We start from the raw sequence: 26547 nt of genomic DNA on the forward strand, positions 1-26547 counted from the left end.
GGGGCGCGCCGCCGGGAGGAGGGGGCGTGGCTTAGGCGCCTTCGGCCGGGGGACCCCTGTGGCACTGTCGGCTCCCTCCTTCCTGGGGCGGGCGGGCCAGCCATGCTCCTGTCCGGGGGCGACCCTCCGGCGCAGGAATGGTTCATGGTGCAGACCAAGTCGAAGCCCCGGGTGCAGCGGCAGCGGCTGCAAGTGCAGCGCATCTTCAGGGTCAAGCTGAACGCTTTCCAGAGCCGCCCGGACACCCCCTACTTCTGGCTGCAGCTCGAGGGGCCCAGGGAGAACATGGGCAGAGCCAAGGTAAACAGCTTCTCCCCACCTATCACTTCCAGCCAGACCCTTCTCCCGCTCCTCGCCCCCCCGCCCCCCCAGGGGTCCCCAGAGGTCCCCCGACCTGGATTCAGCAGTATGGCGGGCAGGTACTGGGCCATCCTCCTGCCTTTCCAGATCTGCAGCCTTGGGTCCTTCCCTCTGGTTCCTTCTTTCTTTTCTGCCCCACCCCTCTCTTGCGTGTCACTTCTGTCCCTCAAGTGCGCTGAGAGAGGCTCAGCGTCGTGTGTCCCCCCCGTGAGCCTTCCCTGGCCAGGGCCCCGGACTTACAGCCTGCTCCTCCATGTGGGGAGCAGCTTAAGGTCCTGCATTTCTGTAGTCTGTGCAACATACCTCTTTGTTCTCCACCAAGAGCCTGGAAGGCCCAGGTCTTTCTGCCGCCTTTTAAGTCTCCTTAAATCCTGGGCTGCCCCTTGGAGCCTCTCAGAGTACTGGGACTGGAAGGGCCATTAAAGATGCTTCTAGATTAATGCTGGCACTTTACAGATGAGGAATTGGGGGCTGGAGAGGGTAAGGGGCCTCCCTGAGCACTCAGGGTCGGGTAGGTGGGGCGTGGCAGGGGTTGCGACCAGAACGCAGGGCTCTGGGCTCCGCACCCCATGCTCTTGATGCTCTAGGCAGCTTCTTGCAGGGCCTCAGAGGTGGGGCTGCAGCAGCCCTGGAAGGCAAGAGCCCTAGGGGATGGGTGGGAATCTGGGAGGAGGGCTGTGGGCTTTCAGATGAAAGGGCTTGCTGTGTGGGGCTGGACGCTGGACAGGCCAGGTCACAGTATGCCTCTATCGCTTGTGCCCTGGCTTCTCTCATAAGCTTCTCCTCCGCTTGGGCCTCTCAGGTTCCCTCTGACCCCCCAGTCGTGGCCAAGGTCTCCCTCTTCCCCCAGATTCCTTTATCTTATCATTTCCTGGTAGGAATGCTACAGCCTCCCTTAGCCCCAGACCACCTGCTCCCCCATGCACCCACCCACCCCAACACACACCCCTTCCCTAGCTGGGTCTCTATCAATATCCTAATTTTGGGCAAGGCCATGGGTGGGGGAGGCCCAGAACACACTGGCCAGTGGGCAGGCAGGCTGGAAAGTTCCTCCCTCAGCCCCTCTGCTGAGCTGCTTCGTCAGCAGTTTTTCCAGTTCTGACAGAGGTACTGGGGGAGGGGAGGGGTTCCTGCCTGGAGAGCAGATGTGCAGGAACCCCTGAGATGGAGACTTTTCAGTAGCTGGCACAGGGTAGCTTAACAAGAGGAGCCTTTGGATTGTTTTGGGTTCTTAATCTTTTTTTTTTTTAAGAGTGATTTTGTTTATTATTTATTTATTTATTTATTTTTGGCTGCGTTGGGTCTTCGTTGCTACGCGCGGGCTTTCTCTAGTTGTGGCGAGCGGGGGCTGCTCTTCGTTGTGGCGCATGCACTTCTCATTGTGGTGGCTTCTCTTGTTGCAGAGCACAGGCTCTAGGCGCGCGGGCTTCAGTAGTTGTGGCATGCGGGCTCAGTAGTCGCGTCTCACGGGCTCTAGAGTGCAGGCTCAGTAGTTGTGGCGCATCGGCTTAGTTGCTCCGCGGCATGTGGGCTCTTCCCGGACCAGGGATTGAACTCATTTGCCCTGCATTGGCAGGCGGATTCTTTTTTTTTTTTTTTTTTTTAGTTTCTGCTTTGTAACAAAGTGAATCAGTCATACATATACATCTGTTCCCACATCCCTTCCCTCATGCATCTCCCTCCCTCCCACCCTCCCCATCCCACCCCTCCAGGCGGTCACAAAGCACCGAGCTGATCTCCCTGTGCTCTGCGGCTGCTTCCCACTATCTATCTACCTTATGTTTGGTAGTGTATATATGTCCATGCCTCTCTTTCGCTTTGTCACAGCTTACCCTTCCCCCTCCCCATATCCTCAAGTCCATTCTCAAGTATGTCTATGTCTTTATTCCCGTTTTACCCCTAGGTTCTTCGTGACATTTTTTTAAACATTCCATATATATGTGTTAGCATACGGTATTTGTCTTTCTCTTTCTGACTTACTTCACTCTGTATGACAGACTCTAGGTCTATCCACCTCATTGCAAATAGCTCAGTTTCGTTTCTTTTTATGGCTGAGTAATATTCCATTGTATATATGTGCCACATCTTCTTTATCCATTCATCCGATGATGGACACTTAGGTTGTTTCCATCTCCGGGCTATTGTGAATAGAGCTGCAATGAACATTTTGGTACATGTCTCTTTTTGAATTATGGTTTTCTCAGGGTATATGCCTAGTAGTGGGATTGCTGGGTCATATGGTAGTTCTATTTTTAGTTTTTTAAGGAACCTCCATACTGTTCTCCAGAGTGGCTGTACCAATTCACATTCCCACCAGCAGTGCAAGAGTGTTCCCTTTTCTCCACACCCTCTCCAGCATTTATTGTTTCTAGATTTCTTGATGATGGCCATTCTGACTGGTGTGAGATGATCTCATTGTAGTTTTGATTTGCATTTCTCTAATGATTAATGATGTTGAGCATTCTTTCATGTGTTTGTTGGCAGTCTGTATATCTTCTTTGGAGAAATGCCTATTTAAGTCTTCTGCCCATTTTTGGATTGGGTTGTTTGTTTTTTTGCTATTAGCTGCATGAGCTGCTTATAAATTTTAGAGATTAATCCTTTGTCAGTTGCTTCATTTGCAAATATTTTCTCCCATTCTGAGGGTTGTCTTTTGGTCTTGTTTATGGTTTCCTTTGCTGTGCAAAAGCTTTGAAGTTTCATTAGGTCCCATTTGTTTATCTTTGTTTTTATTTCCATTTCTCTAGGAGGTGGGTCCAAAAGGATCTTGCTGTGATTTATGTCATAGAGTGTTCTGCCTATGTTTTCCTCTAAGAGTTTGATAGTTTCTGGCCTCACATTTAGGTCTTTAATCCATTTTGAGCTTATTTTTGTGTATGGTGTTAGGGAATGATCTAATCTCAAACTTTTACATGTCCCTGTCCAGTTTTCCCAGCACCACTTATTGAAGAGGCTGTCCTTTCTCCACTGTACATTCCTGCCTCCTTTATCAAAGATAAGTTGACCATATGTGCGTGGGTTTATCTCTAGGCTTTCTATCCTGTTCCATTAATCTATCTTTCCGTTTTTGTGCCAGTACCACACTGTCTTGATTACTGTAGCTTTGTAGTATAGTCTGAAGTCAGGGAGCCTGATTCCTCCAGCTCCGTTTTTCGTTCTCAAGATTACTTTGGCTATTCAGGGTCTTTTGTGTTTCCAAACAAATTTTGAAATTGTTTGTTCTAGTTCTGTGAAAAATGCCGGTGGTAGTTTGATAGGGATTACATTGAATCTGTAGATTGCTTTTGGTAGTAGAGTCATTTTCACAACATTGATTCTTCCAATCCAGGAGCATGGTATATCTCTCCATCTATTTGTATCATCTTTAATTTCTTTCATCAGTGTCTTATAATTTTCTGCATACAGGTCTTTTGTCTCCTTAGGTAGGTTTATTCCTAGATATTTTATTCTTTTTGTTGCACTGGTAAATGGGAGTGTTTTCTTGATTTCACTTTCAGATTTTTCATCATTAGTGTACCGGAATGCCAGAGATTTCTGTGCATTAATTTTGTATCCTGCTACTTTACCAAATCCATTGATTAGCTCTAGTAGTTTTCTGGTAGCATCTTTAGGATTCTCTATGTATAGTATCATGTCATCTGCAAACAGTGACAGCTTTACTTCTTCTTTTCCAATTTGGATTCCTTTTATTTCCTTTTCTTCTCTGATTGCTGTGGCTAAAACTTCCAAAACTAAGTTGAATAAGAGTGGTGAGAGTGGGCAGCCTTGTCTTGTTCCTGATCTTAGTGGAAATGGTTTCAGTTTTTCACCATTGAGGACGATGTTGGCTGTGGGTTTGTCATATATGGCCTTTATTATGTTGAGGAAAGTTCCCTCTATGCCTACTTTCTGCAGGGTTTTTATCATAAATGGGTGTTGAACATGAAAGAATGCTCAACATCATTAATCATTAGAGAAATGCAAATCAAAACTACAATGAGATATCATCTCACACCAGTCAGAATGGCCATCATCAAGAAACCTAGAAACAATAAATGCTGGAGAGGGTGTGGAGAAAAGGGAACACTCTTGCACTGCTGGTGGGAATGTGAATTGGTACAGCCACTCTGGAGAACAGTATGGAGGTTCCTTAAAAAACTAAAAATAGAAGTACCATATGATCCAGCAATCCCACTACTAGGCATATACCCTGAGAAAACCATAATTCAAAAAGAGACATGTACCAAAATGTTCATTGCAGCTCTATTCACAATAGCCCGGAGATGGAAACAACCTAAGTGTCCATCATCGGATGAATGGATAAAGAAGATGTGGCACATATATACAATGGAATATTACTCAGCCATAAAAAGAAACGAAACTGAGCTATTTGTAATGAGGTGGATAGACCTAGAGTCTGTCATACAGAGTGAAGTAAGTCAGAAAGAGAAAGACAAATACCGTATGCTAACACATATATATGGAATTTAAAAAAAATGTCATGAAGAACCTAGGGGTAAAACGGGAATAAAGACAGAGACCTAATTGAGTATGGACCTGAGGATATGGGGATGGGGAAGGGTAAGCTGTGACAAAGCGAAAGAGAGGCATGGGCATATATACACTACCAAACGTAAGGTAGATAGATAGTGGGAAGCAGCCGCAGAGCACAGGGAGATCAGCTCGGTGCTTTGTGACCGCCTGGAGGGGTGGGATGGGGAGGGTGGGAGGGAGGGAGATGCATGAGGGAAGGGATGTGGGAACAGATGTATATGTATGACTGATTCACTTTGTTATAAAGCAGAAACTAATAAAAAATAAATAAATGAATAAATAAATAAAAGGGTGTTGAATTTTGTCGAAAGCTTTCTCTGCATCTATTGAGATGATCATATGGTTTTTCTCCTTCGATCTGTTAATATGGTGTATCACACTGATTGCTTTGCGTATATTGAAGAATCCTTGCATTCCTGGAATAAACCCCACTTGATCATGGTGTATGATCCTTTTAATGTGCTGTTGGATTCTGTTTGCTAGTATTTTGTTGAGGATTTTTGCATCTATGTTCATCAGTGATATTGGCCTGTAGTTTTCTTTCTTTGTGACATCCTTGTCTGGTTTTGGTATCAGGGTGATGGTGGCCTCGTAGAATGAGTTTGGGAGTGTTCCTCCCTCTGCTATATTTTGGAAGAGTTTGAGAAGGATAGGTGTTAGCTCTTCTCTAAATGTTTGACAGAATTCGCCTGTGAAGCCATCTGGTCCTGGGCTTTTGTTTGTTGGAAGATTTTTAATCACAGTTTCAATTTCAGTGCTTGTGATTGGTCTATTCATATTTTCTATTTCTTCCTGATTCAGTCTTGGCAGGTTGTGCATTTCTAAGAATTTGTCCATTTCTTCCAGGTTGTCCATTTTATTGGCATAGAGTTGCTTGTAGTAATCTCTCATGATCTTTTGTATTTCTGCAGTGTCGGTTGTTACTTCTCCTTTTTCATTTCTAATTCTATTGATTTGAGTATTCTCCCTTTTTTTCTTGATGAGTCTGGCTAATGGTTTATCAATTTTGTTTATCTTCTCAAAGAACCAGCTTTTAGTTTTATTGATCTTTGCTATCGTTTCCTTCATTTCTTTTTCATTTATTTCTGATCTGATCTTTATGATTTCTTTCCTTCTGCTAACTTTGGGGGGTTTTTTGTTCTTCTTTCTCTAATTGCTTTAGGTGCAGGGTTAGGTTGTTTACTCGAGATGTTTCCTGTTTCTTAAGGTGGGATTGTATTGCTATAAACTTCCCCCTTAGAACTGCTTTTGCTGCGTCCCATAGGTTTTGGGTCGTCGTGTCTCCATTGTCATTTGTTTCTAGGTATTTTTTAATTTCCTCTTTGATTTCTTCAGTGATCACTTCGTTATTGAGTAGTGTATTGTTTAGCCTCCAAGTGTTTGTATTTTTTACAGATCTTTTCCTGTAATTGATGTCTAGTCTCATAGCATTGTGGCCGGAAAAGATACTTGATACAATTTCAATTTTCTTAAATTTACCAAGGCTTGATTTGTGACCCAAGATATCATCTATCCTGGAGAATGTTCCATGAGCACTTGAGAAAAATGTGTATTCTGTTGTTTTTGGATGGAATGTCCTATAAATATCAATTAAGTCCATCTTGTTTAATGTATCATTTAAAGCTTGTGTTTCCTTATTTATTTTCATTTTGGATGATCTGTCCATTGGTGAAAGTGGGGTGTTAAAGTCCCCTACTATGAGTGTGTTACTGTCGATGTTCCCTTTTATGGCTGTTAGTATTTGCCTTATGTATTGAGGTGCTCCTATGTTGGGTGCATAGATATTTACAATTGTTGTATCTTCTTCTTGGATAGATCCCTTTATCATTATGTAGTGTCCTTCTTTGTCTCCTCTAATAGTCTTTATTTTAAAGTCTATTTTGTCTGATATAAGAATTGCTACTCCAGGTCTTCCCTGGTGGTGCAGTGGTTGAGAGTCCGCTTGCCGATGCGGGGGACACGGGTTCGTGCCCCGGTCTGGGAAGATCCCACATGCCGCGGAGCGACTGGGCCCATGAGCCATGGCCGCTGAGCCTGCGCGTCTGGAGCCTGTGCTCCGCAACGGGAGAGGCAACAATGAGAGGCCCGCATACCGCAAAAAAAAAAAAGAATTGCTTTCTTTTGATTTCCATTTGCGTGGGATATCTTTTTCCATCCCCTTACTTTCAATCTGTATGTGTCTCTAGGTCTGAAGTGGGTCTCTTGTAGACAGCATATATATGGGTCTTTTTTTTGTATCCATTCAGCCAATCTGTGTCTTTTGGTGGGAGCATTTAGTTCATTTACATTTAAGGTAATTATTGATATGTATGTTCCTATTCCCGTTTCCTTAATTGTTTTGGGTTCGTTATTGTAGGTATTTTCCTTCTGTTGTGTTTCTTGCCTAGAGAAGTTCCTTTAGCATTTGTTGTAAAGCTGGTTTGGTGGTGCTGAACTCTCTCAGCTTTTGCTTGTCTGTAAACGTTTTAATTTCTCCATCAAATCTGAATGAGATCCTTGCTGGGTAGAGTAATCTTGGTTGCAGGTTTTTCTCCTTCATCACTTTAATTATGTCCTGCCACTCCCTTCTGGCTTGTAGAGTTTCTGCTGAGAGATCAGCTGTTAACCTGATGGGGATTCCCTTGTGTGTTATTTGTTGTTTTTCCCTTGCTGCTTTTAATATGATTTCTTTGTGTTTAATTTTTGACAGTTTGATTAATATGTGTCTTGGCGTATTTCTCCTTGGATTTATTCTGTATGGGACTCTCTGTGCCTCCTGGACTTGAGTAACTATTTCCTTTCCTATATTAAGGAAGTTTTCAACTATAATCTCTTGAAATATTTTCTCAGTCCCTTTCTTTTTCTCTTCTTCTTCTGGAACCCCTATAATTTGAATGTTGGTGCGTTTAATGTTGTCCCAGAGGTCTCTGAGACTGTCCTCTGTTCTTTTCATTCTTTTTTCTTTATTTTGCTCTGCATCAGTTATTTCCACTATTTTATCTTCCACCTCACTTATCCGTTCTTCTGCCTCAGTTATTCTGCTATTGATCCCATCTAGAGTATTTTTCATTTCATTTATTGTGTTTTTAATCGATGCTTGATTCATCTTTAGTTCTTCTAGGTCCTTGTTAACTATTTCTTGCATTTTGTCTATTCTATTTCCAAGATTTTGGATCTTGGAAATAGAATCTTTGATCATCTTTACTATCATTATTCTGAATTCTTTTTCAGGTAGACTGACTATTTCCTCTTCATTTGTTAGGTCTGGTGGGTTTTTATCTTGCTCCTTCTCCTGCTGTGTGTTTTTCTGTCTTCTCATTTTCTTATGTTACTGTGTTTGGGGTCTCCTTTTTGCAGGCTGCAGGTTCGTAGTTCCCGTTGTTTTTGGTGTCTGTCCCCAGTGGCTAAGGTTGGTTCAGTGGGTTGTGTAGGCTTCCTGCTGGAGGGGACTAGTGCCTGTGTTCTGGTGGATGAGGCTGGATCTTGTCTTTCTGGTGGACAGGTCCACGTCTGGTGGTGTATTTTGGGGTGTCTGTGGACTTTTTATGATTTTACGTAGCCTCTCTGCTAATGGGTGGCGTTGTGTTCCTGTCTTGCTAGTTGTTTGGCATAGGGTGTCCAGCACTGTAGCTTGCTGGTCATTGAGTGAAGCTGGGTGCTGGTGTTGAGATGGAGATCTCTGGAAGATTTTCGCCGTTTGATATTATGTGGAGCTGGGAGGTCTCTTGTGGACCAGTGTCCTGAAGTTGGCTCTCCCACCTCAGAGGCACGGCACTGACTCCTGGCTCCTCAATTTGGGATGATTCGTTGTCTCTTCATGTATTCCACAGATGCAGGGTACATCAAGTTGATTGTGGAGCTTTAATCCGCTGCTTCTGAGGCTGCTGGGAGAGATTTCCCTTTCTCTTCTTTGTTGTCACAGCTCCCGGGTCTCAGCTTTGGATTTGGCCCCACCTCTCCGTGTAGGTCGCCGGAGGGCGTCTGTTCTTTTCTCAGACAGGACAGGGTTAAAGGAGCAGCCGCTTCGGGGACTCTGGCTCACTCAGGCCGGGGGGCAGGGAGGGGCACGGAGTGCGGGTGGAGCCTGCAGCGGCAGAGGCCTGCGTGACGTTGCACCAGCCCGAGGCGCGCCGTGCGTTTTCCCAAGGAAGCTGTCCCTGGATGCCGGGACCCCGGCAGTGACGGGCTGCACAGGATCCCCGGAAGGGGGGCGTGGACAGTGACCTGCGCTCGCACACAGGCCTCGCGGCGGCGGCAGCAGCCCCAGCGCCCCACGCCCGTCTCTGGGGTCCGCGCTTTTAGCCGCGGCTCGCGCCCATCTGTGGAGCTCCTCCAAGCAGCGCTCTTAATCCCCTCTCCTCGCGCACCAGGAAACCAAGAGGGAAGAAAAAGTCTCTTGCCTCTTCGGCAGGTCCAAACATTTTCCCGGATTCCCTCCCGGCTAGCTGTGGCACATTAGCCCCTTCAGGCTGTGTTCACGCCACCAACCGCAGTCCTCTCCCTGCGCTCCGACTGAAGCCCGAGCCCCAGCTCCCAGCGCCGCACGCCCCGGCGGGCGAGCAGACAAGCCTCTCGGGCTGGTGAGTGCCGGTTGGCCCCGATCCTCTGTGCGGGAATCTCTCCGCTTTGCCCTACCCAGGTACGTGGGGGAGTTTCTTGCTTTTCGGGAGGTCTGAGGTCTTCTGCCAGCGTACAGTAGGTGTTCTGTAGGAGTTGTTCCACGTGTAGCTGTATTTCTGGTGTATCTGTGGGGAGGAAGGTGATCTCCACGTCTTACTCTTCCGCCATCTTCCCCGGAAGTCCGGGACTGGTGCTTTCTGAAGTGTCTAGCTCGCCCATCCCCCGCTTACATTCTCCATCAGCTTCTCCAGGCTTGGCTACTCCTGCTCCCACTGCTGCCTCAGAGTTCCTGGGCCCACCGGCTTTCCCTCACACCTCAGGCCTTGCTAGTGTAACCAGTGGCTTTCTCCATTCCCCTCATCTTTCTTTTTTTTTTTCTTTTCCGTTACACGGGCCTCTCACTGCTGTGGCCTCTCCCGTTGCGGAGCACAGGCTCCGCACGCGCAGGCTCAGCGGCCATGGCTCACGGGCCCAGCCGCTCCACAGCATGTGGGATCTTCCCGGACCGGGGCACGAACCCGTGTCCCCTGCATCTGTAGGCGGACTCTCAACCACTGCGCCACCAGGGAAGCCCCATTCCCCCCATATTATCATCTCTTTCCCCTCTGTCTTCCCCCGGGGAAAAGCATGATTTAAGATGGAAACAACATGAGGGGTTCTGGGTAGCTCCCTCCCTTATTGCACAGAATGAGAAGAAAGAAGAGATTTTTGGAGCTTTGGAGCAGGAGAGCAGGGATGGTGGGGAGGATAAGGTTTTATTCCAGAAGTTAGGAGATCTGGGTTTAATTTGCTGTCACCAAGTTACTGCTGGGACAGAGGGTTGTGGTGGAGAGAGTTGGAGGTTGGGGTTTGCTACCATCTAACTGGCTGACCTCAGTCAAATCATTGACCTTCTCTTGAGCCTATTTCCTCATCTATAAAACAGTATAATAATACCCACTTCATGGCAGAGTTGTGAGAGTCAGTTGAAATAGGCGTTCTTATGGACTTTCACAAATGTGGAGAGTTACAGAGTAGAGATATCAGTTATTGTTTCTGTAACTAGCTGTATAACTTTTTGTGTGTGTGTGTGGTACGCGGGCCTCTCACTGTTGTGGCCTCTCCCGTTGCGGAGCACAGGCTCCAGACACGCAGGCTCAGCGGCCATGGCTCACGGGCCCAGCTGCTTGGCGGCATGTGGGATCTTCCCGGACCGGGGCATGAATCCATGTCCCCTGCATCGGCAGGCGGACTCTCAACCACTGCGCCACCAGGGAAGCCCTAGCTGTATAACTTTGAATGAGTTCTTTTCCCTCTCTGAGTCTCGGTCTCCTTGTATGCAAAGTGAGAAGCTTGGATTAAATGCTTTCTAAGGCCCAACAATCTGATACAGGAAAATTTCCCAGGTATAAGGATGTCCTGTGGTTTCCATGTGGAGGTGCTGTGGCTGACCCCAATCCCAGCTGTAGGGGCACAGAATCACGCACCTGGATAATGGCCTAATATACACAGGCCAGCTGGCAGAGAGGGCTCAGTGAGACTGGAGCTTGTAGGATGGGAAAGGGGTGATGGATGGGGGTGTCTTGTCTGTGAGGGGAGGAGGGGTCAAGAAGGATACAGGCTTCTCTGGAGAAGAGCCTGGGTGTTTTCTACATTATATGCACTGGTTTTCCAGGAAAAGCTCTGTAGAACTCGGAAGTGCCTTGAAGTAGTTTTCTTGTGGTGGGATTTAAAAAATAATGAAGACATTGCTGGAGATCACATTCCTAGGCAGCAAAAAGAAACACTGGGGAGGCCTGGCCTTTCTGAGGTGAAATCAGCCTCACCTCAGAGTGGAAAGGAGGGTTTTTATGATCAAAGTCGCCCAGAGACGAGCCCTGCTCAGCTCTTCTGTCCTTCTTGGCAACGATGTAAAGAAGGGTCCGGCGCAGAGAGGACAGGTGACAGCTTGATTCTCCCCTTTTTGGACACGATGGAGGGACGGAGGTGATGGGGAGCCAGAGGTTGGAGTGGGGAGCTGTGGGACAGGGTGTGGTTTGCTGACTTTGGGCTTTGCTGTCAGGTGGAAGTTGATCTGTCCCTGGCCCACACTGACTGAGCAGTACCACGGAAGCTGGTAGTGGCCAGGGGTGTGCTGGAACCAACCCCTGCTGACCCATCGTTGAAAATTCAGGAAGTTTTTGAGCCAATGGAGTCCTGTTGGTAGTTTGAAATCAACCATGGAAGGAGTATTTACACCACAGAAATTGGCAAATGGTACAAATCGGGACTATTTCCCCCATAACTGGATGATTGTTAAACACTTACCAGCACATCTAATTGTGTTGTGGGCACCTAATCCTTCTCCTTTATTTTAAACTTAATTTTTCTTTTATCAAAATAATACATAATTTAAAAGTCCAATAATTTTTTTTTTTTTTTTTTCTTTTTGCGGTATGCGGGCCTCTCACTGTCGTGGCCTCTCCCGTTGCGGAGCACAGGCTCCGGATGCGCAGGCCCAGCGGCCATGGCTCACGGGCCCAGCCGCTCCGCGGCATATGGGATCCTCCCAGACCGGGGCACGAACCCGTATCCCCTGCATCGGCAGGCGGACTCTCAACCACTGCGCCACCAGGGAGGCCCCAATAATTTTTAAAAAGCTCACAGTATAACGCAGTGATTCCTTGCCTTGTCCCTGCCAACTCCCTCTTCAGTGCTCTTCCCCGTAGAAAATATCTGCTCTGGCATTTCTACACCTCCACATTCCTAAAAAAAATATGTAGCTACTATATCTTTTGATTAATCAATTTTAGATATCTTTTTACTTCCTATTATTATAGATGAGGATTTAGCTCCCTTATGTTGCCATCCCTTTTTTCTTCCCAATATAGTTCTATTTCATTTTTCTGTTAAATCTGTATTTAGTATTTGCAACATTATGCTCTTGCAAATATCATTTACATTTAAGTGTTGAAGTGTACTGTGATTAGGTTTTCTCTCTTACTTTTCGATTTCCCTGAGGTAAAGAACTCAACTCCTTTCCAGTTTGCTTGTTTTCCTTTGTACCCATTGCTAATTCTTATAACTTTCAGTAGCTTCTCACTACAATTTTCTACAAGAACAATCTATTGATTCAAGATGGTCTGTCAGTTCCAGATTTTTTCCTGGGGGCAGCCTTCTTTCTGGCTGGTCAGGACTGCACAGCTGTCATCCTGAGACTCCCGTTTGCTCTCATTCTTGGCATCCTCTTGCCTTTTTTCCTTGATAGATACCTCATTTCCTGGACGCTGTGTCTTTGTCTTGAGTTGATGGAGCACGTCCTTCAGTAGCGTCACCAAGTTGGAAAGATGGTGCCGAAACAAGCATGTTGATTCTGGAGTCCCACTGTCCAATCTGAACTAGTCGTCCTCCGTGCCTTCTAGAACCGTGCCTGACACGTAGTAGGTGCTCAGTAGTGTTTATTGAATGGATGAACACATTCTGAGATTTCTCTCCACAATCTTCCTGGAGATTGTCTTTTGCTTTTTTTTTTTATGTTGGGTCTCCTTTCTTGGTTTCTTTTCTTGATTTGCTGGAAAATGCTCTCTGGTAACTTCCTGAGAAAGGTTTTATAGGAGGTAAACTGTTGGGGTTGCATATATTATATGCATATCTACATTGCGTATCTGATGGTCACTTGATTGACAATGTGGCTGGTATCAAATTATACATGGAAAATTATTTTCCTTCAGAAATGAGAAGGCATTAATCCATTGACTTCTTGCTTTAGGGATATCTGAAGTTGTTCTTGGTCCCTGGTCCTTTGTATGAGAAGCTTTTTTTCTCTCTGGAAGTTTGTAGTTTCCCCCACTGTTCTGAGGTGCCCCAGTGAGAACTCTCTGTGTGAGTATCTGTCTTCATCCATCATCAGTTACTATTGCGGAGTCTCTATATGGGAAGAATGAGTTTCCCTGCACTCAGCACTCACTGTAGACCTCACTACTGGCTTTCCTCTCTTCCTTCATGATTTTTATGGTACCCACACCCTCAGGTATGCAGATCAACCTCTGATCCTAAGACCTTGTCTTTTACTTTCTACAGAACAAACTCCAGTGGGTAGGGAGGTACTTGCTCAGCCTTTGTGTAGAAGGGTGGGTGGGCTCCCAGATCTAACTGCTCCTCAAACAACTTAATCTAAGTCCACCTTTTAAAAAATGTTCTCTTTCATTCCCAATTCCAGAGTTTCTTGGTGTTGCCATTTTTTTGAGCTTTTTGAGTATTCCGTGGTGTAATTTGGGGTGGTTCTGGAAAGCAGACAATGTATAGCAACTGACTTATGAGAAAGGAGAATCCTAAGTCAGGATTGATCAAGTATAGAGCAGTAGTAAACTACCTGGTGGTATTGTTTTTATTTAACTTACAAGTTGACAAATGACTTGCGGGACATTGGGCAACATATTTTAACAAATGCACATTTTTCTGTGCTTATTTTGTTCCTGCCTCTTCTCTATTTTTTCTCCTCTTGGAGAAAAAGGTCTGGGTGGGCTTTAAGCAGGAAAATTGCGCCAGATATTTTCTGGATGTAAATGCCTGTTGTTTCCATATCGGTTTTTGCTCTAAGGTATAGACAGCATCATGGTTAAGACCCCAGACTTTGGCGTCAGAGTGCCTAAGTGTCCCAGCCTACTACCTGTGTGACCTCGGACATGTGCCCTTCCTTGCTCACCTAAAATGGGGATAATAGTAATTTCCTTATAGGGCTGAGAGAGGAATCAATGAGCTGATGTATGTATAGAGCCTGGCACATAGTAAGTATTCAATAAATATCAGTTCAGATTTATTATTTTGAAAATTATCTCATTTCCAATATATCTTTTTGTTTAAAAATATGGATGGTTAATGGAACAATAAATATTTTAAGGTCTTTGCAGACAGAGAAAGAAACCACCCACCATCTTCTTCCTGAGCACATCTCTTCAGTTTTTTTTTTTTTTTTGCGTTATGCGGGCCTCTCACTGTTGTGGCCTCTCCCGCTGTGGAGCACAGGCTCCGGACACGCAGGCCCAGCGGCCATGGCTCACGGGCCCAGCTGCTCCGCAGCATGTGGGATCTTCCCGGACCGGGGCACGGACCCGCGTCCCCTGCATCGGCAGGCGGACTCTCAACCACTGCGCCACCAGGGAAGCCCCATCTCTTCACTTTTACATATTGTTTTCATGTAGTTAGAACGTGGGGTGCATGGGGTGCGGGAGTTTGTTCAGGTCGACGAGAGTTATTCCACCTGGTCAGATTCACCCTTGCCAGGCAGTGCGGACCAGCTGAGGTTCTGGGTGGGAGGGGTTGGCTTGGGATGTCTGTCAGATTTTGAGCTGATTTTGGACTGACTGAAAAGGGGTTAGACATGGGCCTAAGTGCCTGGGTGTACCTTAGGCCCTTTGGGGAAGGTGTTGGAGGTCCATAGCCTGGCCATGTGGCAGAGATAAGCTTAGGCCTGAGCAGGGAAGGATGGTCTGGGTACTGAGCAGAGGGACCAGAGCGGTCTTTGGGATGGCTGCTGGAGGTCCAAAATGGAGCATTTGGTCCATAATGGAGCTGTCATGGGAAAGCGGGAAGAGGGATGACTGTCACTGACGCAGGCATGAGGAGAGACTTGAGGGCTAATGCAGTCATCAAGGGTTGGCTAATTAAGAGGGAGTGCTCATGGTTCCTTGGAGCTCATGGGGTCATGCTGGTGGAACTCAGCCATATAGTGGAGGAACCCAACCTCTCCTGTCCCAGTGACTGCTAAAGACTGAGTGTGTGAGCCCTGGAAACACAAGGACCTGGTGCCCAGATGGCCAGAGGCTTCCCTTCTGGTTCAGCCATTGTGCGTATCTGTGGGGATTCCCTGGATACTGGCCCAGCGACTTACCTTCTCCTCTGTCCCCTCCGGGCAACAGAGTTACCATGGTTACAGGTACAGGTTGTGCCGGAGACCTTCTGCAGGGGGATAAACCAGAATCTCAGTGGATTACCCTGTAGGCACTGTGTAGTCAGCCCAAGGACGTGGAAAGAGCTCTGCTTTCAGAGTCAGATGGATGTGGGCTGTGGTCCTTACCCAGTCACCCACTAGCTGTGTGTCCTTGGGTCAGTGATGGAGCCTTTCTGAGCCTGCAAAATGGGAATAGGCTGTGCCAGGCATAAGCTAAGCACTTTTTTTTTTTTTTTTTTCTTTCGGTACGCGGGCCTCTCACTGTTGTGGCCTCTCCCGTTCCGGAGCACAGGGTCCGGACGCGCAGGCTCAGTGGCCATGGCTCATGAACCCAGCTGCTCTGCGGCATGTGGGATCCTCCCGGACCAGGGCATGAACCCGTGTCCCCTGCATTGGCAGGCGGACTCTCAACCACTGCACCACCAGGGAAGCCCCTAAGCACTTCTTTTGTATTATCTCACTGAAGCTTCATAATAGCCTAATGAGGTGGGAACCATTATCTCCATTTTACAGATGAGGAAACGTAGGCATAAGGACGGTAGATAACTTGCTCCAGGTCACATAAGCTCCTGGCACATGGAGGGTGCTCAGTAATGTGCCATCCCCCTCCCCCCAGCTATTTCACAATTCTAGAATGCCAGGGTAGGACTGGACCTTAGGAGTATCTCATTTAATCCGTCATTTTATAGGTGAGGAGACTGAGGCCCTGAGAAGATGACAGATTTCCCACAGTAACCTTAACCTATTGAGGTCAGGTTAGAACTAGAACCAGGGCCCTTGACTCCAAGCCCAGGTGCTCCCCCTCCCTCCGCCCCCCACCCGCCATCTGTCAGAGCTCCCTGGAAAGAGATGAGTGTGTGAGGAGTTAGGACCAGGGAGAGAGTGTTGGGCCGGGGGTGTCATTTGGCTTATGGTGGGCAGGGGCAGGGCATGTGCTTGTGAGGGGAGTGAGTGCCAGTGGCAGACCCATAACGTCTGGCTTCCTTTGTGCTCTCCCCACTGGTTTCAGGAGTATCTGAAGGGCCTGTGCAGCCCGGAGCTGTGGAAGGAGGTCCGCTACCCGGCGGCCCTGCACTGCGCCTTCCTTGGGGCCCAGGGCCTCTTCTTGGACTGCCTGTGCTGGAGCACGCTGGCCTACCTGGTGCCTGGCCCGCCGGGCTCCCTGATGGTGGGCGGGCTGACCGAGTCTTTCATCATGACCCAGAACTGGCTGGAGGAGCTGGTAGGGCGGCTGCGCTGGGGCCCTGCCCCTCTGCTCACCCCCCGGGGCATCTGGGAAGCCGAGGTGACCCGGGCTTTTGGGGCTCTGGTCTGGATCCGTGGTGACCAGTATGCAGGGGACCTGCTGCAGCTGCCCGCAGCAGTCCAGGAACTGCTGTTGAGTCTGGTGCGGGATGCTGCGGGCAAGGAGGACATCATCCAGTGGCTCGGCTGCATTGGCACCTCCGACTCCCGCTCGGACCCCGAGCTCCTGATCTGCCCAACCCACCAGCAGAAGGAAGGTCCAGCCATGGTGTCCATGGGAGACGGTCCTGGGCCTTTACTGGAGATGGGGAGCCCAGAAAATTCGAAGAGGTTAACCAGCCTCGGAGCCATGGGGGCCCTAATCCCAGGCCAGAACACTCAGCTGGAGACAGCAAACCAGCTGGTACGGTAAGTTCTGGAGAATCTGTTTGGCTTCTCTGCCCAACCCCAGGGAAAGAGTTTGGGACCTAACTGGCCTTACCAGCTTTCCAACAAACTTGGGTTTCCTCCAGGGTCGGTTCCAACAACCAAGGTGGTACGGACAGTGCTTGTGAGGAAGGGTCAGTACAAGCCAGCAGCAGCCAGGACCCTGCGGACCGCACACAAGCCTCGTCCCAGCAGCGGCAGGCCCGGAGAGGGGAAGACAAGCTCCCTCTCCAGCCTCCAGTATCAGCCCTGAGTGTGTGCTCACCCTGGAAGTCCTGGACCCCGGGGCCAGCCTTTGGGCCCTTGTGGCCGGGGACTATTGCTGCAACCTTCTGGAGGATCAATGAACTGCATTCTCTCCACCTGGCCTGGCTCCTGTCCCAGGCTTGCTTCAGTTTCCCTTTCTGGCAGAGGCCACTGGGCCCCATTCAGTTCAAGCTGCCAGGGCAGAATCCTTTGCCCTTAAATCTGGGATGGAAACAGAAGGAGCTGGTTCCTTTGCCCAGTGTGGAAAGCCCAGATTGTAGACCAGATGGGGGGCCAGGAGGAGAGGCAGCCCTACAGAATTGCCCAAGGCCAGAGACCCCTAAAAAAGTAATGAGTTTATTGGTGGTCTCTGGAGGCTCGGGGGTAATGGACAAGGCTAGCCCAGGACTTCCACAGATAGGGCCACCTTTGACCTCTACACCCCAACTCCAAGCTGGAAGTGAGCCGGGAGATCGAGGAAATATGCAGTGGGATTGTAAGGAACCCGAAGAGAGGCCATTTCCAGGGCCCTCCACAGGGCAAGGGGTGCCTACTGCTCAGGGGAGGCCCGCCACTCAAGGGGGGCTGACAGCTCCTTCAGGACCTGAACCTCAAACAGTGCCTGAAACTCTCAAAGTGCCCATGGCTGCAGCAGTGCCCACAGCTCAAACCCCACCCACAAATCCCATGCTGCCTGAAGCGCCCAAAGTGCCTGAAACCCAGATTATGCCGGCAGTCCATGAAGAACCTGCAGCCCCCAAAGTGCCTTTGGCTCCAACAAAGCCAGCAGCTCAAGTGGTGCCCACAGCACAAAAGGCAGCTGTGGGTGAACTGGCACCAGCAGCTCAAATGGTGCCTGCAGCTCCCAAAACTCCCACAACTCAGAAAAGGCATGCAGCAAAAACATCACCTGCAGGTCCCCAAACACCCAGAGCCCAGACTGGGACTACAGCTAAAACAGGGTCTACAGCTCCTAAAGCCCCTGCAGCCCCCAAAGCACCTGCAGCTCCCAAAACTTGCAGAGCTCTGAAAATGCCTGCAGCTCAGAAGGCACCCACAGATCCAGGGCCAACCCTGGATGCAGCCAAATTCCCAAGTGAGGGCCAGCCTTCGTCAAGGGGCAGTGCTTCTTTCCTGAAGGGCCAGGGGGAAGCTGGAAGGCAGGGGCCCCAGTCCAGTGGCACTTTGGCTCCCAGTAGTAAGCGCCAGCCTCAGGTGGAGGGGCTCCTAGGGGCTTGGGAGGGGGTTCCGAGGCAGCCGCCTCGCCACCCACAGGCGAACAGCACAGTAACCAGCTTCCAGAGGTACCACGAGGCCCTGAATACACCCTTTGAGCTGAACCTGTCAGAAGAACCGGGGAACCAGGGGTTGAGGCGAGTGGTCATTGACGGCAGCAGCGTGGCCATGGTGTGAGTAGCCACGGACCTGGGGTGGGCTGGGGATGCTGGGGAGCTCGGGCAGGGTGTCCCTTGGGTGATAGACTGTGGGCGTCCTTTCTTGACCTCTGTGTACGGGTGACATGGGGTTCAAATAGGGGAAAGATGGGAGGGAAGTGGTACATGTTGAGGGGCTACTGCATGCTGGGTGGTGTTCGTGGAATCATCCCAGCAGCCTTCAAAAGTAGATTTCTGTTCTCCTTCCCTCATAGAAGCAGAAACAGGCTGAGAGAAGCGATTAATCTTGACCAAGGTCCCTGAGCCAGTAAGGGGCCCAGCTGGCCTTTGGGTTCAGATCTGCCCACTGCCCAGGCCCATGCTCTTCCCATTTCAGCCTGCCTCACATAGCATGGGGTCTGTCAAGCCCAGGCCAGTTTTCAGATGTTCAGCCCAACCCTTAAGGTCCAGCACTGATCTCCCCCGTGAAGCTTTTTCCAACCATGCCAACTCTCAGAGATCACTCTCTCTGCACAGCACTTACTGCTGTATATGTGCTAGCATAAATACATGCGGGATGTCTTCATTTGCCCACACAATAGAATAGTTATCTGTGCTGAGCACACTCCCAGCACACAGTCGGTCAGCAAATGTTTGTTTGCTTCCAGTCCTAAACTGAGCCCTTTGGATGTAGAGGTTGCCTTCTCCTTCCTTTTGCCCTGGAGGCCCCTACACACACACACACACACACACACACACACACACACACACACACACACACACACACACACACACACACACACACACACACACACACACACACACACACACACACACACACACACACACACACACACACACACACACACACACACACACACACACACACACACACACACACACACACACACACACACACACACACACACACACACACACACACACACACACACACACACACACACACACACACACCAGAAAATTGCTACCTCACTAATTCCCCCCATCTCCCCCCCCCGCCAACCCCCAACCCCAGGCACGGCCTCCAGCACTTCTTCTCCTGCCGGGGCATTGCCATGGCAGTGCAGTACTTCTGGAACCGGGGACACCGAGAGGTCACTGTGTTTGTACCCACCTGGCAGCTTAAGAAGAACCGGAGGGTGAGAGGTGAGCTGTCCCCAGCTGCCCAGCCCCTCCAGTGGGCTTACTCTCTATGCCTTACTTTTCCTTGCCTTTCTGTCCCCACCATGGCCTTTTCCACTTAGCCCTTCCTCTGACCTTCGCTGTCTTCTGCCTTTCACCTCCAGAGAGCCACTTTCTGACGAAGCTACACTCCCTCAAGATGCTTTCAATCACCCCCTCTCAGCTCGAGAACGGCAAGAAGATCACTACCTACGATTATAGGTGTGCTGGCCTGCAGGCCTTCTCTTGTGGGGCCCCGGGGCTTGGGCTGGGCTGGTGTGTCAGGTGGAGTCTTGCCTCATTTGCTCTGGGGAGATGGAAGCAAATAAGTCAGAGGGTCATGTCAGAGAGGGTGGTGTGGTACACTGGCCCTCTGTAGGCAGAGGGAGAGACACAGAGAGGAGAGGGCTCCAAGGTCGGCTCTATTCAAACCCAAGAGGTGTTCCTGAATTTGGGACTCTGCAGCCCAATTTCCCTGAGCTAAGAGGCTTTCTCCCCCATGAAGTATGGGGTGAAACCCTCTGCTTTCTTTGGATGGGACTAGCCCAGGTGACTCCTGGTGCTTCAAGCGAGCTGCTTCCCCCAGCGGCTGATTTGGGTGCCAGTTTGGGTTGAAGCTCAGGTTTTCTCAAGGAATTGCTGCAGTCTTTTCCTCCCACCAGCCCTGGCCCTGGGAGGAGGTATGTGTGTGGCTGTATGTGACTGGAGCCCTGGCTGGGCTCTGAAAATGGAGTCAGGTTGGCCCTGTCTCCTAGCTAAAGCCTGAATGCCTCCCTACTTGCAAGTCCTCAGCACCCACTCCCCAGCGTGGCTGCACGACCAGTGCGCATAGGGGTGCCTGTGATGCTGCCTCTGATGGGGCCGAGAAGGCCCTGTCCAGGTCACTGACCCTGGGCTGGACTCGATGTCCAGCAGGCCAGGTCTTGGCTCCACTTAAGCACCTCCTATGCCAGGCAGGGAGAGGTTCTGTTCCTCCCCAAGACCTGGCGCCCGCTCAGCCTTCAAGCCTGGGTAGGTCTGGGCAGGGCAGCTCAGGCATCCTTCCTTCAAGAGCTGGCCCCCCCCGGGTAAGGTCTTTAAGTGCCTTTAAATTCAGGCCTGGGTTTGAGGGAAGGTAGCTTTCTTGCAGAAGCCCCCTCTGCTGGTCACTTGTGGAATTGCATGCTCGTGGCTGGCAGAATGGCACTCTGCAGGGAATGCCGAGAAGTAGGTGGCCTTTGCTTTCTTTCCTGGTCACAGCCCTCTTTCGAGGAGAAGTGATCCTTGGAAAAATGGATTTGTTTATTCAGGTATGTGTTTTTATACGTGTATACACATATCCATATGTATGTATATGTGTCTTGGCATGTACCTGAATGTTGTGCATTGGTGAAGAGTAATCATGGAATACTTGATACACGCTTTGTGGCAGGCACTGAACTAGACACTTCAGTGTCTAGTGTATTGTCTCATTCAGTTTAATCCTCACAGCAATCGAGGGTAGGTATTTTATATTAGTTTGACAGGTGTGGAAACCGAAGAAGTAAAAATGCACGTATGGATGTGGACAAGTGCATGGCTTTCTGTGTGCGGGTCTGAGCATGTGTATGTGAATGCCTATGTGTAAAATAGGGGTCTGTGTTTGCATATACAGTTGGGGGATGTGCATCCCAGTTCACCCTCCCAGGGGCGAGTGGACATCCCAGTCGGCTGCATAGACAAGGATGGACTCTTGAGTCTTGGCTCCCCGGCTATCAAGGGCAGGGTTTTTATCCAACACACCTCAACAGGAAGCTGCAAGTTCATTTTCTCAGAGGACTGGGGAGGTGAGGGTCTGGGTACTGGGTCGTTAGCGACTTCCCCTCTCCCTGCAGGTTCATGGTAAAGCTGGCGGAAGAGACAGATGGCATCATCGTCACCAACGAGCAACTCCACGTCCTGATGAATAATTCCAAGAAACTTATGGTCAAAGATCGGTGAGGCAGCTCCCAGGGCATTGGGCTGTTCCTTCCCCTCGGGTGCTGGGCAGTCCCTGGCAGGAGGGGTTTGGGCAGGAGGAAGGGCCTTGGAGCGGGGCTCATCAGCACCTGCTGGGAGGAGAGGTGGGTCTCAGCCCCTGTGGAGCTACCAGGTGGCAGTCGGGTGTGGGTGGGTCAAGGGCTCCTCTGTGACGTTTCCTCCTCCATCCCGGGTCCAGCCTGCTGCCCTTCACTTTTGCGGGGAATCTCTTCATGGTGCCTGACGATCCTCTGGGCCGTGATGGCCCCACTCTGGATGAGTTTCTGAAGAAGCCAAACAGGTAATGGGCCAGGCACCCCCCTCCACACCCCGCCTCCCAGCCGCTCCTGGGGCTGACTGGAAGCTTCCCCTTGGTGCTAGCCAACGTTTGTCTAGTGCTTAATAGTGAGCAGAGTGATTTGAGTTTTTCAGGTCTTTGTACTTCCACCCACATCTGCACATCCATAAACCACTTACAATATCGTTTTACAGTTTCACAGTCTTGCACACAGGCTTCAATACTATATGTAACATTCCACAACTGGCATTTGTTGCCATGTTTTATTGTTTTTCCCAGATGTATGCCATGTTAGTTCATGTGGCTGGCTTTAATGTCCATGCTCTGTTCCATTATGTGAGTACGCACAGGTTTATGGGGTCTTTTGTGGAGGCCCATTCGACAGTTTCCGTGTTATGCTGTTGGTACCAGTGCTGCAGTGAACCGCCTTGTTCTTGTTTCATTGTGTGCAGGGGAAGCTGTGTCTGGAGTATATACCAAGTAGAACTTTTTGCACATTTATTACCCGCTTTGATCCTCACAGCTTGAGTTAGACATACGTGACCACTGTCCTCGTTTTACAGATGAGGAATCTGAGACTCAAGTACTTTCCCAAGGTCATTGTGCTGCTGCCAGCAGAACTGATTTGCAGTAACTCAGTTCCTCTGGCTTCCACCCACTTTGAGCTGCCTTGCTGCTCACCTCCCAGTTCCCTGGGCCTGGCAGGGGACTGTGGTCAGGACCTTCTGGGAAGGGCACTGCTTCCCGGGCCAGGTCCCCCAGTCCCATTTCTCCAATTCGAAGAAAAGTGATGTGGCCGAGGTTTGTGAGCTTGGGAGCTGTGCGCTCCCAAGCCCCATGTCAAGCCTCCTTCCCTTTCTTGACCTCCCCCAGCTTGCTTATCCTGGAGTCCCATTGGAAGTACCAGTCATCTAATTCTTATCAAACCATTGGCTTAAAACTGGTTGGACATGTCACTTGGTCAATGAGGTTTTGACTGGATAAGTCTTCAGAGCCCAGATGAATCTCTAACACTGCCGTCCGGCAGATGCTGGGAGTGGAGGGAATATCTGCGGGCAGGTCCTGTCTGAGGCTGTGCCATGTTGGAGGCGGGCCCTCGGCCCAGCCTCAGGGAAACTCAGCAATGGGGTGAGGCTCTGTGGGGCTTCCATAGATGTGGTTTCGCCTTGGATGGCCTCTTGGGGCGGGCTGTCCCCCACCTCCTCCATCAGACTCCTCTGTCCTGCTGTTTTGGTGTAGGTTGGACACTGACATTGGCAACTTCCTGAAGGTGTGGAAGACCCTTCCTCCCAGCTCTGCCAGTGTGTCTGAGCTGAGTGAGGATGCTGACCCTGGGCCCCCGGAGAGTCTGCAGAATGTGGAAGAAGTCAGGGAGGAGAAGGAGGAGAGGCAGAGAGAAGAGCAGGAGATGCAGAAGCCGGCCGAAAAGGAGGAGGACCTGGACTCTTCGCTGATGTCCGTGTTCAGGGCTGAGAGCTCTTCCCTCTCAGAGGAAATACTCCGGTGCCTCAGCCTGCACGACCCCCAGGATGAAGCCCTCGACATCGATCTCCTGCCGGCGGTACCTTCTCCCTCCCTGGGCATCCCCTGGGATGGGAAGGCTCCCTGCCAGCAGGTTCTTGCCCAGCTGGCCCAGCTGACCATCCCCAGCAACTTCACCGCGCTCTCCTTCTTCGTGGGATTCATGGACTCCCACCGGGACGTCATCCCTGACTATGAAGCCCTTGTGGGGCCCCTGCACAGGCTCCTCAAGCAGAAGCCAGACTGGCAGTGGGACTGGGAGCATGAGAAGGCCTTCCTGGCCCTGAAGCGAGCTCTGGTGTCCGCCCTCTGCCTGACGGCCCCCAACCCCCAGCTGCCCTTCCGCCTGGAGGTGTCGGTGAGCCAAGTGGCCCTGACGGCTGTTGTGTACCAGGAGCGCTCAGGGAGAAAGCACCCCGTAGCCTATACCTCGAAACCCCTCCTCCCTGACGAGGAGAGCGAGGGCCCGCAGTCAGGGGGAGACAGCCCCTATGCCATGGCCTGGGCCCTCAAGCATTTTTCCCGCTGCATTGGAGACACCCCAGTGGTCCTGGGCCTTTCCTATGCCTCCAGGACCACTGTGGACCCTGGGGCATGGGACGGCCGCAGGGTTGCCAAAGCATGGTTGATCAGATGGTCCCTCTTGGTACAGGACAAGGGCAAGAGGGCGCTGGAATTGACCCTTCTCCAGGGCCTGCTAGGGGAAAACCGGCTGCTGACTCCTGCGGCTTCCATGCCTCGTTTTTTCCAGGTTCTGCCTCCTTTTTCCGACCTGTCCACTTTTGTCTGCATCCACATGTCAGGGTATTGCTTTTACCGGGAGGATGAGTGGTGTGCTGGCTTCGGTCTCTATGTTCTGTCTCCCACCAGCCCCCCTGTCTCCCTTTCCTTCTCTTGCTCCCCTTACACCCCGACCTATGCCCACCTGGCGGCCGTGGCCTGTGGCCTGGAGCGCTTTGGCCAGTCCCACCTGCCCGTGGTTTTCCTCACGCACTGCAACTGGATCTTCAGCCTCCTCTGGGAGCTCCTGCCCCTCTGGAGGGCTCGGGGCTTCCTCTCCTCCGACGGGGCTCCGCTACCTCACCCAAGCCTTCTCTCCTACATCATAGCCCTCACCTCCGGCCTCTCATCCCTTCCATTTATCTACCGAACCTCCTACCGGGGCTCCCTGTTTGCTGTGACGGTGGACACCCTGGCCAAGCAGGGGGCCCAGGGGGGCGGCCAGTGGTGGAATTTGCCAGACGATGTGCCGGTCCCTGTGGTGTCTCCCCGTACCACGGGCAAGAGGCCCAACTTGCTGGCGTTACAGCTGAGCGACAGCACCCTGGCTGATATCATTGCCAGGCTGCAGGCCGGGCAGAAATTATCCAGCTCTTCACCCTTCAGTTCTGCCTTTAACTCCCTCAGCCTCGACAAGGAGAGCGGCCTGCTTATGTTCAAGGGAGACAAGAGGCCCCGCGTCTGGGTAGTCCCGAGGCAGCTCCGGAGGGATCTGATTTTTGCTGTGCACGACCTCCCCATGGGGGCCCACCAGAGGCCCGAGGAGACCTACAAGAAGCTGCGGTTGCTGGGATGGTGGCCGGGCATGCAGGAGCACGTGAGAGATTACTGCAGGAGCTGCTTGTTCTGCATCCCCCGGAATCTCATAGGCAGTGAGTTGAAGGTTATTGAGTCCCTGTGGCCCCTCAGGTCCACTGCCCCCTGGTCCAACCTGCAGATAGAGGTGGTGGGCCCAGTCACTGTCAGCGAGGAAGGTCACAAGCACGTGCTGATCGTGGCTGACCCCAACACCAGGTGGGTAGAGGCATTCCCTCTGAAGCCCTACACGCACATGGCCGTGGCCCAGGTGCTGCTTCAGCACTTGTTCGCGAGGTGGGGTGTTCCGGTGAGGCTGGAGGCCGCCCAGGGCCCCCAGTTTGCCCGCCATGTCCTGGTAAGCTGTGGGCTGGCCCTGGGAGCCCAGGTGGCCTCCTTGAGTAGGGACCTCCAGTTCCCCTGCCTGACGAGCTCCGGGGCCTACTGGGAATTCAAGAGGGCCCTCAAGGAGTTCATCTTCCTGCACGGCAAGAAGTGGGCGGCTTCCCTGCCCTTGCTGCACCTGGCCTTCAGGGCCTCCTCCAGCCAGGCCACGCCGTTCCAGATCCTGACAGGGGGTGAGGAGAGGCTGACCGAGCCCCTGTGGTGGGAGATGAGCAGTGCAAACATCGAAGGGCTCAAGATGGATGTCTTCCTGCTACAGCTGATGGGGGAGGTGCTGGAGCTCCACTGGAGGGTGGCTGAGAAGACGAGTGAAAAGGCTGAGAATAGGCGTTTCAAGCGGGAGAGCCAGGAGAAGGAGTGGAATGTGGGTGACCAGGTCCTCTTGCTGTCCCTCCCCAGGAACGGCAGCAGTGCCAAGTGGGTGGGTCCCTTCTATATCGGGGACCGGCTGAGCCTGTCCCTCTACAGGGTCTGGGGCTTCCCCACCCCAGAGAAGCTTGGGTGCATCTATCCTAGCAGTCTGATGAAGACCTTTGCCAAAAGTGGCACCCCGCTGTCCTTCAAGGTCTTGGAGCAGTGAGCTGGAGATGTTGGGGAGCCCCCCGCCCCAGGGTCCTGGGCTTCTGCTGCTAGGCCTCCCCTTGACCCCAGCAATGCTCTCACAGCTCCCTGGGGGCCCTTCATTGTGCCTTTTGTAGAGAAGTTACTTCATAAAGCTTTGCTGAACTGCCTTGAACTGGGGACCAGCGTCCCTATGGAAACATGCCCAGTATGGGGTATTGGGAGAATCTGCTAAAGGCTGTCAGATGTGGGCCTCTGACAATTTTACCCTGGCAGGTATCCCTTCCTGGGGCAGGCCAGGTTCAATGTCTCTCCCCAAGTGAAAGTGTACATATACA

At 50.8% G+C, this 26547-nt stretch overlaps 1 protein-coding gene across 1 annotated transcript; it reads left to right on the forward strand.

Moving 5' to 3' along the window:
• Nucleotides 1–102: 102 nt before the first annotated feature.
• NYNRIN (NYN domain and retroviral integrase containing) lies at nucleotides 103–26228 on the forward strand (the record flags this gene model as incomplete). Its single annotated transcript, XM_081228277.1, has 9 exons — nucleotides 103–300; nucleotides 16410–17053; nucleotides 17158–17311; nucleotides 18593–18726; nucleotides 19727–19857; nucleotides 19998–20094; nucleotides 21726–21827; nucleotides 22049–22150; nucleotides 23387–26228. 9 exons carry the CDS (start codon nucleotides 103–105, stop codon nucleotides 26226–26228), a joined length of 4404 nt encoding a protein of 1467 aa, XP_081084403.1.
• Nucleotides 26229–26547: the final 319 nt, after the last annotated feature.

The sequence above is a fragment of the Mesoplodon bidens genome (genome assembly GCF_964165515.1).
Source record: "Mesoplodon bidens genome assembly, chromosome: 3".
NCBI classification, from domain to species: Eukaryota; Metazoa; Chordata; class Mammalia; order Artiodactyla; family Ziphiidae; genus Mesoplodon; species Mesoplodon bidens.